Genomic DNA, 13568 nt, shown 5'->3' with positions numbered 1-13568 from the left:
TGGGGATATTATTGGGATTCTCAGTGTGCTGTGTCTGTGGGGATATTATTGGGATTCTCAGTGTGCTGTGTCTGTGGGGATATTATTGGGATTCTCAGTGTGCTGCTATGTGTATGGGGATATTATTGGGATTCTCAGTGTGCTGTGTCTGTGGGGATATTATTGGTATTCTCAGTGTGCTGCTATGTGTATGGGGATATTATTGGGATTCTCAGTGTGCTGCTGATGTCTTTGGGTTTATTTGTGAGATTCTCAGGTGATTGGAGCAGGCGTTTGGCACCTTTACATAGTGCGTCAGGGACACACACTGCAACAGAAGCCCAGCATATCAGAGTGTGTCCACAATGCTCTCAGGATGGATAAGAGGCCTGAAATGGATCCAACAAAATGGCTTTTAATTTTCTTTGATTCCCAAAGGGCCTCTGCTTCAGATAATCGATGCCCTCTGCTTGGTCAGGATATGGGCCATTCAATAATATCATGACTGATTTTTTTTACACCATTTCCACTTTCCTGCCCTTTCCTCAAATCTCTTAATTTCCCTGGAACCCAGGAATCTATCGATCTCAGCCTTGAATAAACTCAATGTCAGAGCATCCACAGCTCTCTGGGTAGAGAATTTCAAAGATTCACAACCCTTTGAGTGAAGAAATTTCTCCTCATCTCGGTCAGAAATGGTCGACTCCTTATGGCTCCTAATTCTAGACTCTCCAGTCAGGGGAAACATCCCCCTACATCTACCCTGTCAAGCCCTCTAGGAATTCTATACATTTCAATGAGATCACCTCTCATGCCTCTAAACTCCAGAGAGTATGGGCCCATTCTACTCAATCTGTCCTCATAGGATAGCCCTCTCCTCCCAGGAATAATCTATTGAACCTTCGCTACCTCTTCTCTAAGGCAAGTATATTCTTCCTTTGGTAAGGAGACTAAACCTGAATTATTTGGATTTTTGAAAGGCATTCGATAAGGTGCCACACAAGAGGATATTCCATTCAGGGGATTGAGGATTGGTTAAAGGATCAATTGGAGGAGGAGGCAACTAAAGCAGATCTCCAGACCCTCTCAGGCCTTCAGATCCATATTGGGCTGCCAAAAGTAGCCTGAAGGTTCCAATGAGACCCGAATATCCCAAGGTGCTGAGGTGACCTGGAAGATTTGGGTCATACTCCCAGACTCTATAGACTCTCTGGTCAGGAGATTGAGACAGACCATCATGCCTTGCTTCTCTAGACACCCCTGCACTGGGATGGTCAGCTAGTGATCTGGAGGGAAAACGAGTGGGAGGAGGACAGGAACAACCCTATCACCTCGTTGTCAGGCAAACCTCCACCTGCCAAGACTGAGGCACACATTATTTTGCCACATGAACAGAAACTTAAAATCGCAAGCCCTGAGTGGAAGGACATTTGCATAATACCAGACAATGTTGAAACAATGGGGGCCCCAGCAATTGCTTCCCAATACACAGAAGTGGTCAGACCAGTTTTGGCCACATGACTATGGTTGTTGCAGAGAATTTGCACTTCCCACAGAGGATTTTTGAAGAGACTGTTCCATGTAAGGAGCTAGTCACATGACTGGCCTGCTGGGCAACCTGGGAGTTTTTTAAAAATCTGAACTCCCAACAAAGGGATTTGAACTCAGAATTCCATGTGCTCATGGACTGAGAACATCTCCTCTCCTGCCTGTCTGTCTGCCTGCTCATCTCTCAGGGAACTGAAACCATTGAAGTTAGGTAAACTCAGAGACAGAAATGGTTTCCTACATGAACAAGGTTTAAGATTAATACTGGGCCCCAACGAAATGCAAGGCCATATCTTCAACCAAGGACTACAGCAATCTCGAGAAACAGTCACAAAATATTGCCTCAAACTGTTCTACTTATCTTTTCTTCTGCTCTTTCCTGTCCCTATTTTTGCGTGTTTATATCGCGTGTACATGCTAGCGTGAGCGTTGTATATCCGTAGGCGTGAACCGTATTAGAGTTTAAGTTTAAGGTTTAATAAATTTCCTCTTTCTGCTTTAAACCAAAGAAAGCCAGTCTGTGATTGGCCTGTCCTACAGTCGGTATAGGCTGTGATTGGCCTGCTCTTACAGTCAGTGCCTGCTGTGATTGGCCTGTCCTCCAGTCATTTTGGGCTGTGATTGGCCTTCTCTTACAGTCGGTATACATATTTGTATGATTAGGGATACAGTTACAGTTCAACCTTGAGGTTAACAATCCATTCAATGATGCAGCATGAATGGTTGTGATGCCACCAGGAATGGATCTGTCAGGGCAAGAGTTTAGTATGTGGGCGATGGTCTGACTTCGATAGCCACAGTTACAATTTGAGCTGGCCCTCATGTTCCACTTGTGGAGCAAGTGGTCACATCTGCCCTGGCCCATCCTCAAGTGGTTGAGTGTTGTCCAGATATTCCATGAGAGATTGAAACCTGGGGCTTCACCACTCGGTCAGTTACCAGCTTGCAGTTGGTGATGTTAGCTGTCATCTGGGAGTGTGCCATCAAGAGATGGGACTGTTATCAGTTTGTAGGTTGTGGACTGTGTTCCAGTAGGGGCTACAGGATTTCAGGCGGGTGTGCGGAGGGTTTTTGAGGTCCTGTATCAATGGGAGTGCTTCGTTAGCTGTCAGCCAGTGGTGTTCTTTGAGGAGAATGTTTTCCCTGCTGACATCAGGAGGTTCAATGTGTGCTGGCATAGGAAGCCACTCGAGCTGTGTTGGTCTCAACATTTCAGAAATAATCCTCATGATTTCCCAGAGGTGGATATCCACCGTGTTTGTGTGGCAGCTCCTGAGCCAGCAGTACTCTGCTGTTGGGTAGACCAGGGCGAGTGAAACAGTATGTACTGTGTTGGCTCTGCTGCTCCAGGTGGTACCCGCCAGTTTTCTTATGAGATTCACTCTTGTCTTGACCTTGGCTCCAGTGATCCATGTTGCCGGTAGGTCAATGTACGGTCAAGAGTGATGCCGTAGTATTTTGGTGTTGAATTGTGGGTGAGTGGTCGGCCGCAGAACTGGACATGAAGTTCTTCCCTGACCATCAAGTTGTTCCGGTAGAAGGCTGAAACAACAGTCTTGGCAGCATTTGGTCGCAGTGTCCATTGTCTGAAGTAGGCTTCAAGAGAACATAAATCTTAGTGAGTGTTTTCTCAATGTACTGAAGTTCTTTAGCTTGGAAGGTCAGGACCAAGTCGTCAGCATATATGAAAAGCCGTGACTTTGTGTGAGGGCGGTCACTGATATATATATTGAAGAGGACCAGTGCGAGAACTGATCCCTGTGGGAGCCCATTGTTGGTTATGCATGGGCGGCTGATTTGATCTCCAAGGTGCACACGGAACTATCGGTTGCTGATCATGGAGTTGATTAGTTGTAGGGTTTTCACATACGATTTTGGAGAGTTTCAGCAGCATGCTCTACGCCACACTGTGTCATGGGCACAGGATAAATCAACAAAGGTGGTTCCTGTCCTCAGGCCTTTCTGAAAACCGCCCTTAATATGTGAGGTCAGTGTCAGGACCTGCTCAGAGCAGCTGTGGCCTGTGTGAAAATTGCCTGTTGCGGGGGCATCACTGCTTCCAGGATGGAACTCAGTCTGTTTAGCAGGAGACATTCCAGGGCCTTAGATGTTATTGAGAATGGGGTGATGGGGCGGTAACTGCATGGGTCAGAGTGGTTTCCCTGGCTTGGCAATGGCCACTATCTTAGATTGGCACCAGATGTTTGGAATGGTGCCTATGCTGTGGATGTTGGTAAACAGCTTTGCTTACCACTTCCTTCCCTATGATCCGATGTTTTTCAGGAATTCTGAGTAAATCCCATTGACTCCTGCTACTTTGCCTGGCTTGGTAGCCGGCAGGGCACTGTCCACTTCCTCTTGTGTGTAAGGGCTTGAGAAGTCTGTCTGGCCTGGAACAATCTTGAGAGACTGATTTTACCATCTGCTTATCTTTCCCGCTGACTGCTATCTTTGAGTTTATTAAGAATTGTGAAGCAATGACATCAGCGTTGACTCTGGGCTGCTGGTGCAGTTGTTGCTCGGCTGCTCCCAGGCGGTGCAGAAGTTTCCACGCCTTTTGGCTTGAGTGTGTGAAGCCAAGTTCTCCACTCTTTCCCGCCATCTTATGAGGCATCCTTTATCAAGAGACTTGAGGAGTGCTGTTGTCACGATGGAGTCCTCATTTTCCCTGTATTCTTCCAGGAACCGTTCACTTTCCAGAGTCCAAGAAGGAATGAAGGTTTTTCTGAAGCCCTGGGGAACAAATTTTGTGTCTGCCAGTTTGAGAAGTTAAGTGAAGTGGTTGTAGTTTTCAGGGAGGGGTGGGATTCAGTTAATGCTGGTTTCTATGTATCTGCGGTAGGCAACCCAGTTGCCCTTCCGCAGCGTGGTTTTGGCTTTAAGTATTTGAATGGTAGTTTGAGGCTGATGTGGATGAGGTTTGGGCAATATTGGGAATGGGGGAAGATGGTCAGCACTTGTCAGGAGCACATCAACAGTTGGCCATTGCTGTTGTGTGTCGTGAAACAAAGATCAGGTGAGTAGTCCTTCGTCCACCTGGCGGAATGGAATGTGCCAGACCGCTCTGCGTCGAACACAAGTTTTAGGTCATGCGCGGAGGCCCAGTATGACAGCTGTTCTCCTGCAGAATGATGTTGGCTGCTGAGTATGAGCTATGATTGGCCTGCTTTTACAATCAGTGCTTTCTGTGATTGGCCTGTCCTACAGTCAGTGCAGGCTGTGATTGGCCTGTCCTACAGTCGTTATGGACTGTGATTGGCCTGTCCTACAGTTAGTCCGGACTGTGATTGGCCTGTCCTACAGTCAGTGCAGGCTGAGATTGGCCTGTCCTACAGTTGGTATGGGCTGTGATTGGCCTGTCCTACAGTCAGTGCAGGCTGAGATTGGCCTGTCCTACAGTTGGTATGGGCTGTGATTGGCCTGTCCTACAGTCGGTGCGAACTGTGATTGGCCTGTCCTACAGTTGGTATGGGCTGTGATTGGCCTGTCTTACAGTCAGTGCAGGCTGTGATTGGCCTGTCCTACAGTCATTATGGGCTGTGATTGGCTTGTCCTACAGTTGGTATGGGCTGTGACTAGCCTGTCTTACAGTCGGTGCAGGCTATGATTGGCCTGTCCTACAGTCGGTATGGGCTGTGATTGGCCTGTCCTACAGTCGGTACTGCCCAATTCTATCACAGAAATCAGAGAAATTTGCAGCAGGGAAGTAGACCATTGGGCCCATCGTGTCCACACCAGCCAACAAATAGCCATCAATCCCAATCCCACTATCCAACTCCTGGTCTGTAGTCTTGTAGGCTACACCACTTCAAGTGCACATCCAAATACTTTTTAAATGTTGAAAGGGTTTCTGCCACTAATACCTTTTCAGGCGGTGAGTTCCAGATCCCCACCACCCTCTGGGTGAAAGAATTTCTCCTCGAATCCCCTCTAAACCTTCTACCTCTTACCCTAAATCTATGCCCCCTGGTTATGGACCCCTCAACCAATAGGAATAGGGCCTTCCTATCCAGTCCATCTAGACCGCTCATGATTTTATACACTTCAATTCAGTCTGCCCTCAGCCTTCTCTGCTCCAAAGTAAACAACTCCAGCCTATCGAAAAATAAAAACAGAAAGTGCTGGAAATACTCAGCAGGTCTGGCAGCATCTGTGGAGAGAGAAACAGAGTTAACATTACAGGTCTGTGACCTTTCATCAGAGCTCCTATGGCACACAGACCTGAAACATTAACTCTGTTTCTCTCTCCATAGATGCTGCCAGACCTACTGTGTATTTCCTGCACTGTTTTTATTTCGGATTTCCTGCATTCGTAGTATTTTGCATTTATCCTAGCCTATCCAATCTTTCCGCATAACTAAAATTCTCCAGTCCAGGCAAGATCCTCATAAATCTCCTCCATACCCTCTCTAGTGCAATCACATCTTTCCTACAGTGTGGTGACCAGAACTGCACGCGGAATTCCGGCTGCGATCTAACTAGTGTTTTATACAGTTTCAGCATAACCTCCCTGCTCTTATACACTATGCTTTGGCTAATAAAGGCAACTATCCTGTATGCTTCTTCGCCACCTTATCTACCTGTTCAGCCAACTTCAGGGATTGGTGGACACTCCAAGGTCCTCTGTTCCTCTACATTTCTCAGTGTCCTACCATTTATTGTATATTACCTTGGCTTGTTAGCCCTCCCCAAATGTATTCCCTCACACTTCTCCAGATTGAACTCCATTTGCCACTGTTCTGTCCACCTGACTAGTCCACTGATATCTTTCTGAGTCTACAGCTTTCTCTTCATTATTAACCACAGGGTCAATTTTTGTATCATCTGCAAACTTCGTAATCAGACCCCCTACATTCAATTCCAGATCATTGATTTATACCATAAAAAGCAAAGGACCAAGTACTGATCCCTGCGGAACCCCACTGGAAACAGCCTTCCAGTCACAAAAATACCCATCAACCACATCACCCTTTGTTTCCTGTGTCTGACCCAATTTTGCATCCAACTTGCCTCCTTGCCTTGGATCCCGTCGGCTCTTACTTTCGTGAATGGTCTGCCATGTCCGACTTATCAAAAACCGTGTTACAATCTACATAGACTACATCGAATGCACTACCCTTATCGACCCTCCTTGTTACTTCCTCAAAAAATTCAATCATGTTAGTCAGACAGGACCGTCTGTTAACAAATCTACGCTGATTGTCTTTGTTTAATCTGTCTTTCCAAATGAAGTTTTATCCTATCTCTCAGAATTTTTTCCAATAATTTTCCCACCACCGAGGTTAGGCTGGCTGGTCTGTAATTACTCGGGCCATCCTTTTCTCCCTTTTTAAATACTGGTGCAGCATTAGCTGTCCTCCTGTCCGCTATGTCTCAAAAAACCCCTGGAAATCACAAGAGAGCATAAAAGGGACGAAGGCCTGGTGAAATGGGTCTCTGTGCCTTTTCCCTGAGCTTTGCTATAGGGGAATGGAGATTTTCCCAGGCACAAGACTCAGGAGATCTACCCTTATACTTACTAGAAATTCCAACAGTTACAGCTTCTTAAATATCCACCAAAACAGTTAGCAGGACTTCCTGGATTTGAATAACTGTCCACTATATTCAAAAATAACTGGCTCTCATGCACATGACCAGCACGATCACACAGTCTGTGTTTGTTCCAGATTGGCTTGGCTCCTCCTTCAAGCCTTGGAGGCAATCCACAGAATTTAGATCAAGATTCTGACTGGAGCTAGTTTCTCTTTATAAAATTCCTTATGACCCATGACTCAAATAAGCTAAAAGCAGGCACATCTGCTTCATTTCTGTCAGATAATAACCTGAAATGGTTGTAGGAAAACTCCTCCAGTGTGTAGGGCTTGATCTTCACCTCTGACTCCTTTACTTCAGCACGGGCACTCTGGGATGCTTGGCGTCGCTGGTCAGGTGACATGAATATCAAGCTCTGTCAGTGAAACAAGAACAGGATATGTAAATTAGCTTTTCCCAAACACCCAACACTGCGGATGCTGCAGTTAATAAAATTGCTCATCCGCTTAGAAAGAACACATTTACAATTTACAATTAAACAGAGGCGTTTTCTGATCATTCTGACCTGGCAGCAGATCTGAAATTACCAATCCATGCAGCTGGCAGTGAGCATATGAGGCAAAGTGAAGCTCTGAGGCTCTGAAACGAAAGGCCACCAGAATCAAACCCAACCCTACGAGAGGAAGAGCTCGGTCCTGTAATGGTGGGGGAGGGGCACTTATTCCCATAAATTCTTACCACAATGCAAGTGGTGATCCACCTCTCTGTGGAATAAGGTGACCTGTCTTTGTGCCAGTTTAACTATAAATCAATGTACCGTCAGCTCCGACGAAGGTTTCACAAGAGTAGGAACGATGTAGACAGATTCCAGTGAGAGGCTTCCTATCTTCTCACTGCGCTCATTCCGTCCTTGAATCCAGCCATTATCCTGGGTAAACTCCTCAGTTTTAATCAACTTTATCAAATCACCTTTCTCATATTTTAGGAAGATAGGGTCATCTGGAATGGCAGAATAAGCAGTAAATTAAACACTGGTCTGAGTTCCCAGACTGTAATAGAGACTGAGTTCGATAATAGGAACAGACACAGCAGAGACACAGAGTTAGACTGTACGGACAGACTGGGCAGAGACACAGAGTTAGACTGTAGGGACAGACAGTGCAGAGACACAGAGTTAGACTGTAGGGACACAGCAGAGAGACACAGAGTTAGACTGTAGGGACAGACTGGGCAGATACACAGAGTTAGACTGTAGGGACCACAGCAGAGAGACACAGAGTTAGACTGTAGGGACAGACAGTGCAGAGACACAGAGTTAGACTGTAGGGACACAGCAGAGAGACACAGAGTTAGACTGTAGGGACAGACTGGGCAGAGACACAGAGTTAGACTGGAGGGACAGACTGGGCAGAGACACAGAATTAGACCTTAGGGATACAGCAGAGAGACAGAGAGTTAGACTGTAGAGACAGACAGGCAGAGACACAGAGTTAGACTGTAGGGACAGACAAGCATAGACAGAGTTAGATTGTAGGGACACAGCAGAGAGACAGAGAGTTAGACTGTAGGGACAGACAGGCAGAGACACAGAGTTAGACTGTAGGGACACAGCAGAGAGACACAGAGTTAGACTGTAGGGATAGACAGGCAGAGACATAGAGTTAGACTGTAGTGACAGACAGTGCAGAGACACAGAGTTAGATTGTCGGGACACAGCAGAGAGACACAGAGTTAGACTGTTGGGACAGACAGGGCAGGGACACAGAGTTAGACTGCAGGGACAGACAGGCAGAGACACAGAATTAGACCTTAGGGATAAAGCAGAGAGACACAGAGTTAGACTAGGGACAGACAGGCAGAGACACAGAGTTAGACTGTAGGAACAGACAGGCAGAGACACAGAGTTAGACTGTAGGGACACAGCAGAGAGACAGAGAGTTAGACTGTCGGGACAGACAGGCAGAGACACAGAGTTAGACTGTAGGGACACAGCAGAGAGATACAGAGTTAGACTGTAGGGACAGACAGGCAGAGACAGAGTTTAGACTGTAGGGACAGACAGGGCAGAGACACAGAGTTAGACTGTAGGACACAGCAAGGAGAACAGTTAGACTGCAGAGACAATCACAATAGATAATCCTCAATACCTGCACATAAAAAGACTTGCATTTATATGGTGTACTGCACAATCTTTGAATGTCCCAAAGTACTTTACAACTAGTTAAATACTTTTGAAGTACTTTTTGTCATTTGAATTCTCCTGTCTTCTACCCTATCATAGACCTTCCCTTTGTTCTTTCCCCTACCCCCTTTCCCTGTTCCTTCATCGGACGGGGTATTGAGTACAAGGGTTGGCAGGTCATGTTACAGTTGTATAAGACTTTGGTTCGGCCACATTTGGAATACTGCGTGCAGTTCTGGTCGCCACATTACCAAAAGAACGAAGAACAAAGAACAAAGAAGAAAATTACCGCACAGGAACAGGCCCTTCGGCCCTCCAAGCCTGCGCCGATCCAGATCCTCTATCTAAACATGTCGCCTATTTTCTAAGGGTCTGTATCTCTGTAAAGGATGTAGATGCTTTGGAGAGGGTGCAGAGGAGGTTCACCAGGATGTTGCCTGGTATGGAGGGCGCTAGCTATGAAGTGAGGTTGAGCAGATTAGGATTATTTTCATTAGAAAGACGGAGGTTGAGGGGGGACCTGATTGAGGTGTACAAAATCATGAGAGGTATAGACAGGGTGGATAGCAAGAAGCTTTTTCCCCAGAGTGGGGGATTCAATTACTAGGGGTCACGAGTTCAAAGTGAGAGGGGAAAAGTTTAAGGGGGATATGCGTGGAAAGTTCTTTACGCAGAGGTTGGTGGGTGCCTGGAACGCGTTGCCAGCGGAGGTGGTAGACGCGGGCACGATAGCGTCTTTTAAGATGTATCTAGACAGATACATGAATGGGCAGGAAGCAAAGAGATACAGATCCTTAGAAAATAGGCGACATGTTTAGATAGAGGATCTGGATCGGCGCAGGCTTGGAGGGCCGAAGGGCCTGTTCCTGTGCTGTAATTTTCTTTGTTCTCTTTGTTCTTTGTTCCTGTTCTTGCTTAAAAACTGCTACATCTCTAAATGTTTCCAGTTCTGACAAAAAGTCATCAACTCGAAATGTTGGGCTGAATTTTCCTGGCTGGGTCAGGATTCCGAAGTAGCCTCAGTTCCGGGTCGGGAACCTGGAAGTGGCCTTTGCGGGACATTGGTCGCAATCTTCACGGACGCGGCCAATCATGAAGATGCCTCCGGGGGCCCTGTCCAATTAAGGCCGGTGGGCGGAACAGGGAAGCAGGAGGCCCAATCAGAGGATCCACTGCAATGTCCAGCTGACTGTCCCACTGGGAGAGGTGGGGGCTGCTGAGGCGAGGGAGCCTCAAAGTGGAGGAGTCCTCTGTAGCATTGGAATATTTTGCTGCACAACTGAAGTGAGTACAAGCGGCAGGAGATTTACTGTACCTTGTATGGAGCTGTTGAGCAGTGTTACTGCGTACTCCGATCTCATCTTCAAACCATTCAGAAACATGACTATCAGATCGGCAATATCACCAGCGTGCCCTGATGTGAGGGTGTACTCCTCCCCTTGCAGAGTGCTCACTGTGACACTCTGGCCGTAGAGCTTTGAAGCCCTACATGGGACAACACATGTTCGAAGGCAGAATAAACACAAAACACTGCAATCAGCTCAATCAATCAGCACAAAAACCACAATCATCATAATAGTACAAAAATAAATTGCCAGTCATACCACAATAAGTAGAAATTTCTCAATCAACATCGACTCCATTAATCAAGTTTTTTCCTCCATGGAGCCCCCACCCTCTGTTCCCTCCACCCTGCTTCTAGTCCAGCTCATGACGACCCAACTTAACCCTTGCCAATATTACCACCCTCTCCCTAACTTCAAACTTTGTTCCCAGTCCTTTCAAACCTCCATTTTACCCTTTGAAGTCTCCATCCTCCCAGACTGCACTGCAACTCGATCTCCAGCCTGCACTTATTCTCCAAGGTGTCATTTTGCACTCATCTGTCACATGATCATTGACTTGTTCGAATCCCTCCAATCGAGTTTCCACCCCACTGTTCGCACTGAACTTACCTGATCAAAATCACCAATGGCATCCTGCGTGAGGGTGATGCCCCTCATCCTGCGTGAGGGTGATGCCCCTCATCCTGCGTGAGGGTGATGCCCCTCATACTGTGTGAGGGTGATGCCCCTCATCCTGCGTGAGGGTGATGCCCCTCATCCTGCGTGAGGGTGATGCCCCTCATAGCCTTTGACCTTTCCATGGTTGATCGATATTCTCCTCTGCTGCCTGCTTCTGTGCCACAACCTGATGTCTGCTCCATAACTTAGACCAACTGACCTCTACCCACAGCCCAGACACTGCCCTAACACCAATCCAGACAGATGTCTACTCACAGCCCAGATACTGCCCTAACACCAATCCAGACTGACGTCTACCCACAGCCCAGACACTGCCCTAACACCAATCCAGACGGACATCTACCCTCAGCCCAGACACTGCCCTAACACCAATCCAGACTGACGTCTACCCACAGCCCAGGCAATGCCCTAACACCAATCCAGACTGACGTCTACCCATAGCCCAGAGGCTGCCCTAACACCAATCCAGACGGACGTCTGCCCACACCCCAGACACTGCCCTAACACCAATCCAGACTGACATCTACCCACATCCCAGACACTGTGGAAACACCAATCCAGTTGGGTGTTTGAGGTGAGGAGAGGTATTGAGAGGAGAGATTTAGGAGGGGAATTGCAGCATTCGGGTTGCGGTGGCTGGTTATGGTGGAGCTGGGATGGGGACAGTAGAGCAGAGTTGAAAGAGGGGAAGGTGCTGGAATGTAGCGATGGAGAGATTTGCAGAGGGTGGGTAGGTGGACTGAAGCATGGAGAACACAAGCTGTGTCGGCCCTCTGACCTGTTTGTGTTTACGCCAGTAATTTCTGGGTAGGACCGTTTCAAGAGGAGTTTCTCATTCTTGTCAACAAAGCTGACACCAGTCCAGTTAACTGCCACCACTAGCTGGTTCTTTGGTAAGGTGGGTCCTGGAAGAGAGCAAGAATTTGAGTGAAATGAAGCTGGCCAACAAGAGAGAATCTAACCATCTCCCCTTGATATTCAATGGCATTACCATTGCTGAATCCCCCACTATCAAATTCCTGGGGGTTACCATTGACCAGAAACTAAATTTGACCAGCCATATAAATATTGTTACTACAAGAGCAGGTCAGAGGCTAGGAATCCTGCGGCGAGTAACTCACCTCCTGTCTCTCCAAAGCCTGTCCACCATCTACAAGGTACAAGTCAGGAGTGCGATGGAATTCTCTCCACTTGCCTGGATGGGTGCAGCTCCAACAACACTCAGGAAGCTTGACATCATCGAGGACAAAGCAGCTCGCTTGATTGGCACCCCATCCACCACCTTAAACTTTCACTCCCTATACCACTGATGCACAGTGGCAGCAGTGTGTACCATCTACAAGATGCACTGCAGCAAAGCACCAAGGCTCCTTTGACTGCATCTTCCAAACCCGCAACCTCTACCACCTAGAAGGACAAGAGCAGCAAATGCATGGGAACACCATCACCTGCAGGTTCCCTTCCAAGTCACACACCATCCTGACTTGGAACTATATCGCCGTTCCTTCACTGTCACTGGGTCAAAATCTTGGAACTCCCTTCCTAACAGCACTGTGGGTGTATCTACATCAGATGGACTGCAGCAGTTCTGCAAGGCAGTTCACCACCACCTTCTCAAGGGCAATTAGGGATGGGTAATAAATACTGGTCTTGCCAGTGATGCCCACATCCCAGGAAAGAATTTTTTTAAATTCCAGCAGGGAATTCTCATTCTCATTTCCCTTACTGTCTGGTCACATGCACAACCACGCACACAATCACTCATGCACTCGCAGACACATGCAGAAACACATTTATGCATATGTACACACATGTACAAATGCACACACTCGCACACAGTACCTGAAAATTTTGTAGCTTCAAAAAATCTCGAAAACATGAGTGGCCACTTCATGCGAGCAAAATCGACTAGCTGTTCTTTGAGTGTGAGTGCGCGAGGCCTCTCACTGCCAAACAAATCCTTGAAAAAAAGGCACGAGATCAGTAATGATTCAGTGGGACATTCTTACACACAGACAGAGCAACAATACATGGGGGTGTGGAAGACTTGCGAGAGGAGGTGCGTGGTGGCCAGCAGGGGTTCCTGGGTTTAATGTGGAGCTGGTGGTAGTGGGGTGAGTGATATTCCTGGTAAATTGGATACTTACCTTATGGGGGGCAGCCACGAGCGGGTCTCTCGAACTATTGCTTGTTTAGCTGATGAACCCCTGAAGAATGGACTAACATACACAGCACACTCTGCAGCCATTTGTAGTCCAAAGCAGCCTGAAACAGGCTTTAAACCCTCCAATTTGCCTATGCCG

At 47.3% G+C, this 13568-nt stretch overlaps 1 protein-coding gene across 2 annotated transcripts in view; it reads right to left on the bottom strand.

Annotated features, from left to right (window-relative positions):
- Positions 1–13568, bottom strand: part of LOC137375134 (unconventional myosin-VIIa-like) — a 348920-nt gene that overhangs the window by 210204 nt on the left and 125148 nt on the right. For both annotated transcript variants that reach the window (XM_068041805.1, XM_068041806.1), the window contains exons 32-36: positions 13108–13225; positions 12044–12170; positions 10557–10726; positions 7877–8058; positions 7350–7474 (exon numbers count right to left, since the gene is read on the bottom strand). In XM_068041805.1, coding sequence (XP_067897906.1) covers positions 7350–7474; positions 7877–8058; positions 10557–10726; positions 12044–12170; positions 13108–13225 — 722 coding nt within the window. The remainder of the gene's footprint in view (positions 1–7349; positions 7475–7876; positions 8059–10556; positions 10727–12043; positions 12171–13107; positions 13226–13568) is intronic.

Source organism: Heterodontus francisci, chromosome 11 (assembly GCF_036365525.1).
Source record: "Heterodontus francisci isolate sHetFra1 chromosome 11, sHetFra1.hap1, whole genome shotgun sequence".
Taxonomy (NCBI): Eukaryota; Metazoa; Chordata; class Chondrichthyes; order Heterodontiformes; family Heterodontidae; genus Heterodontus; species Heterodontus francisci.
The sequence above is the reverse complement of the archived record's forward strand: the minus strand, read 5'-3'. Positions and strand labels throughout refer to the sequence as shown.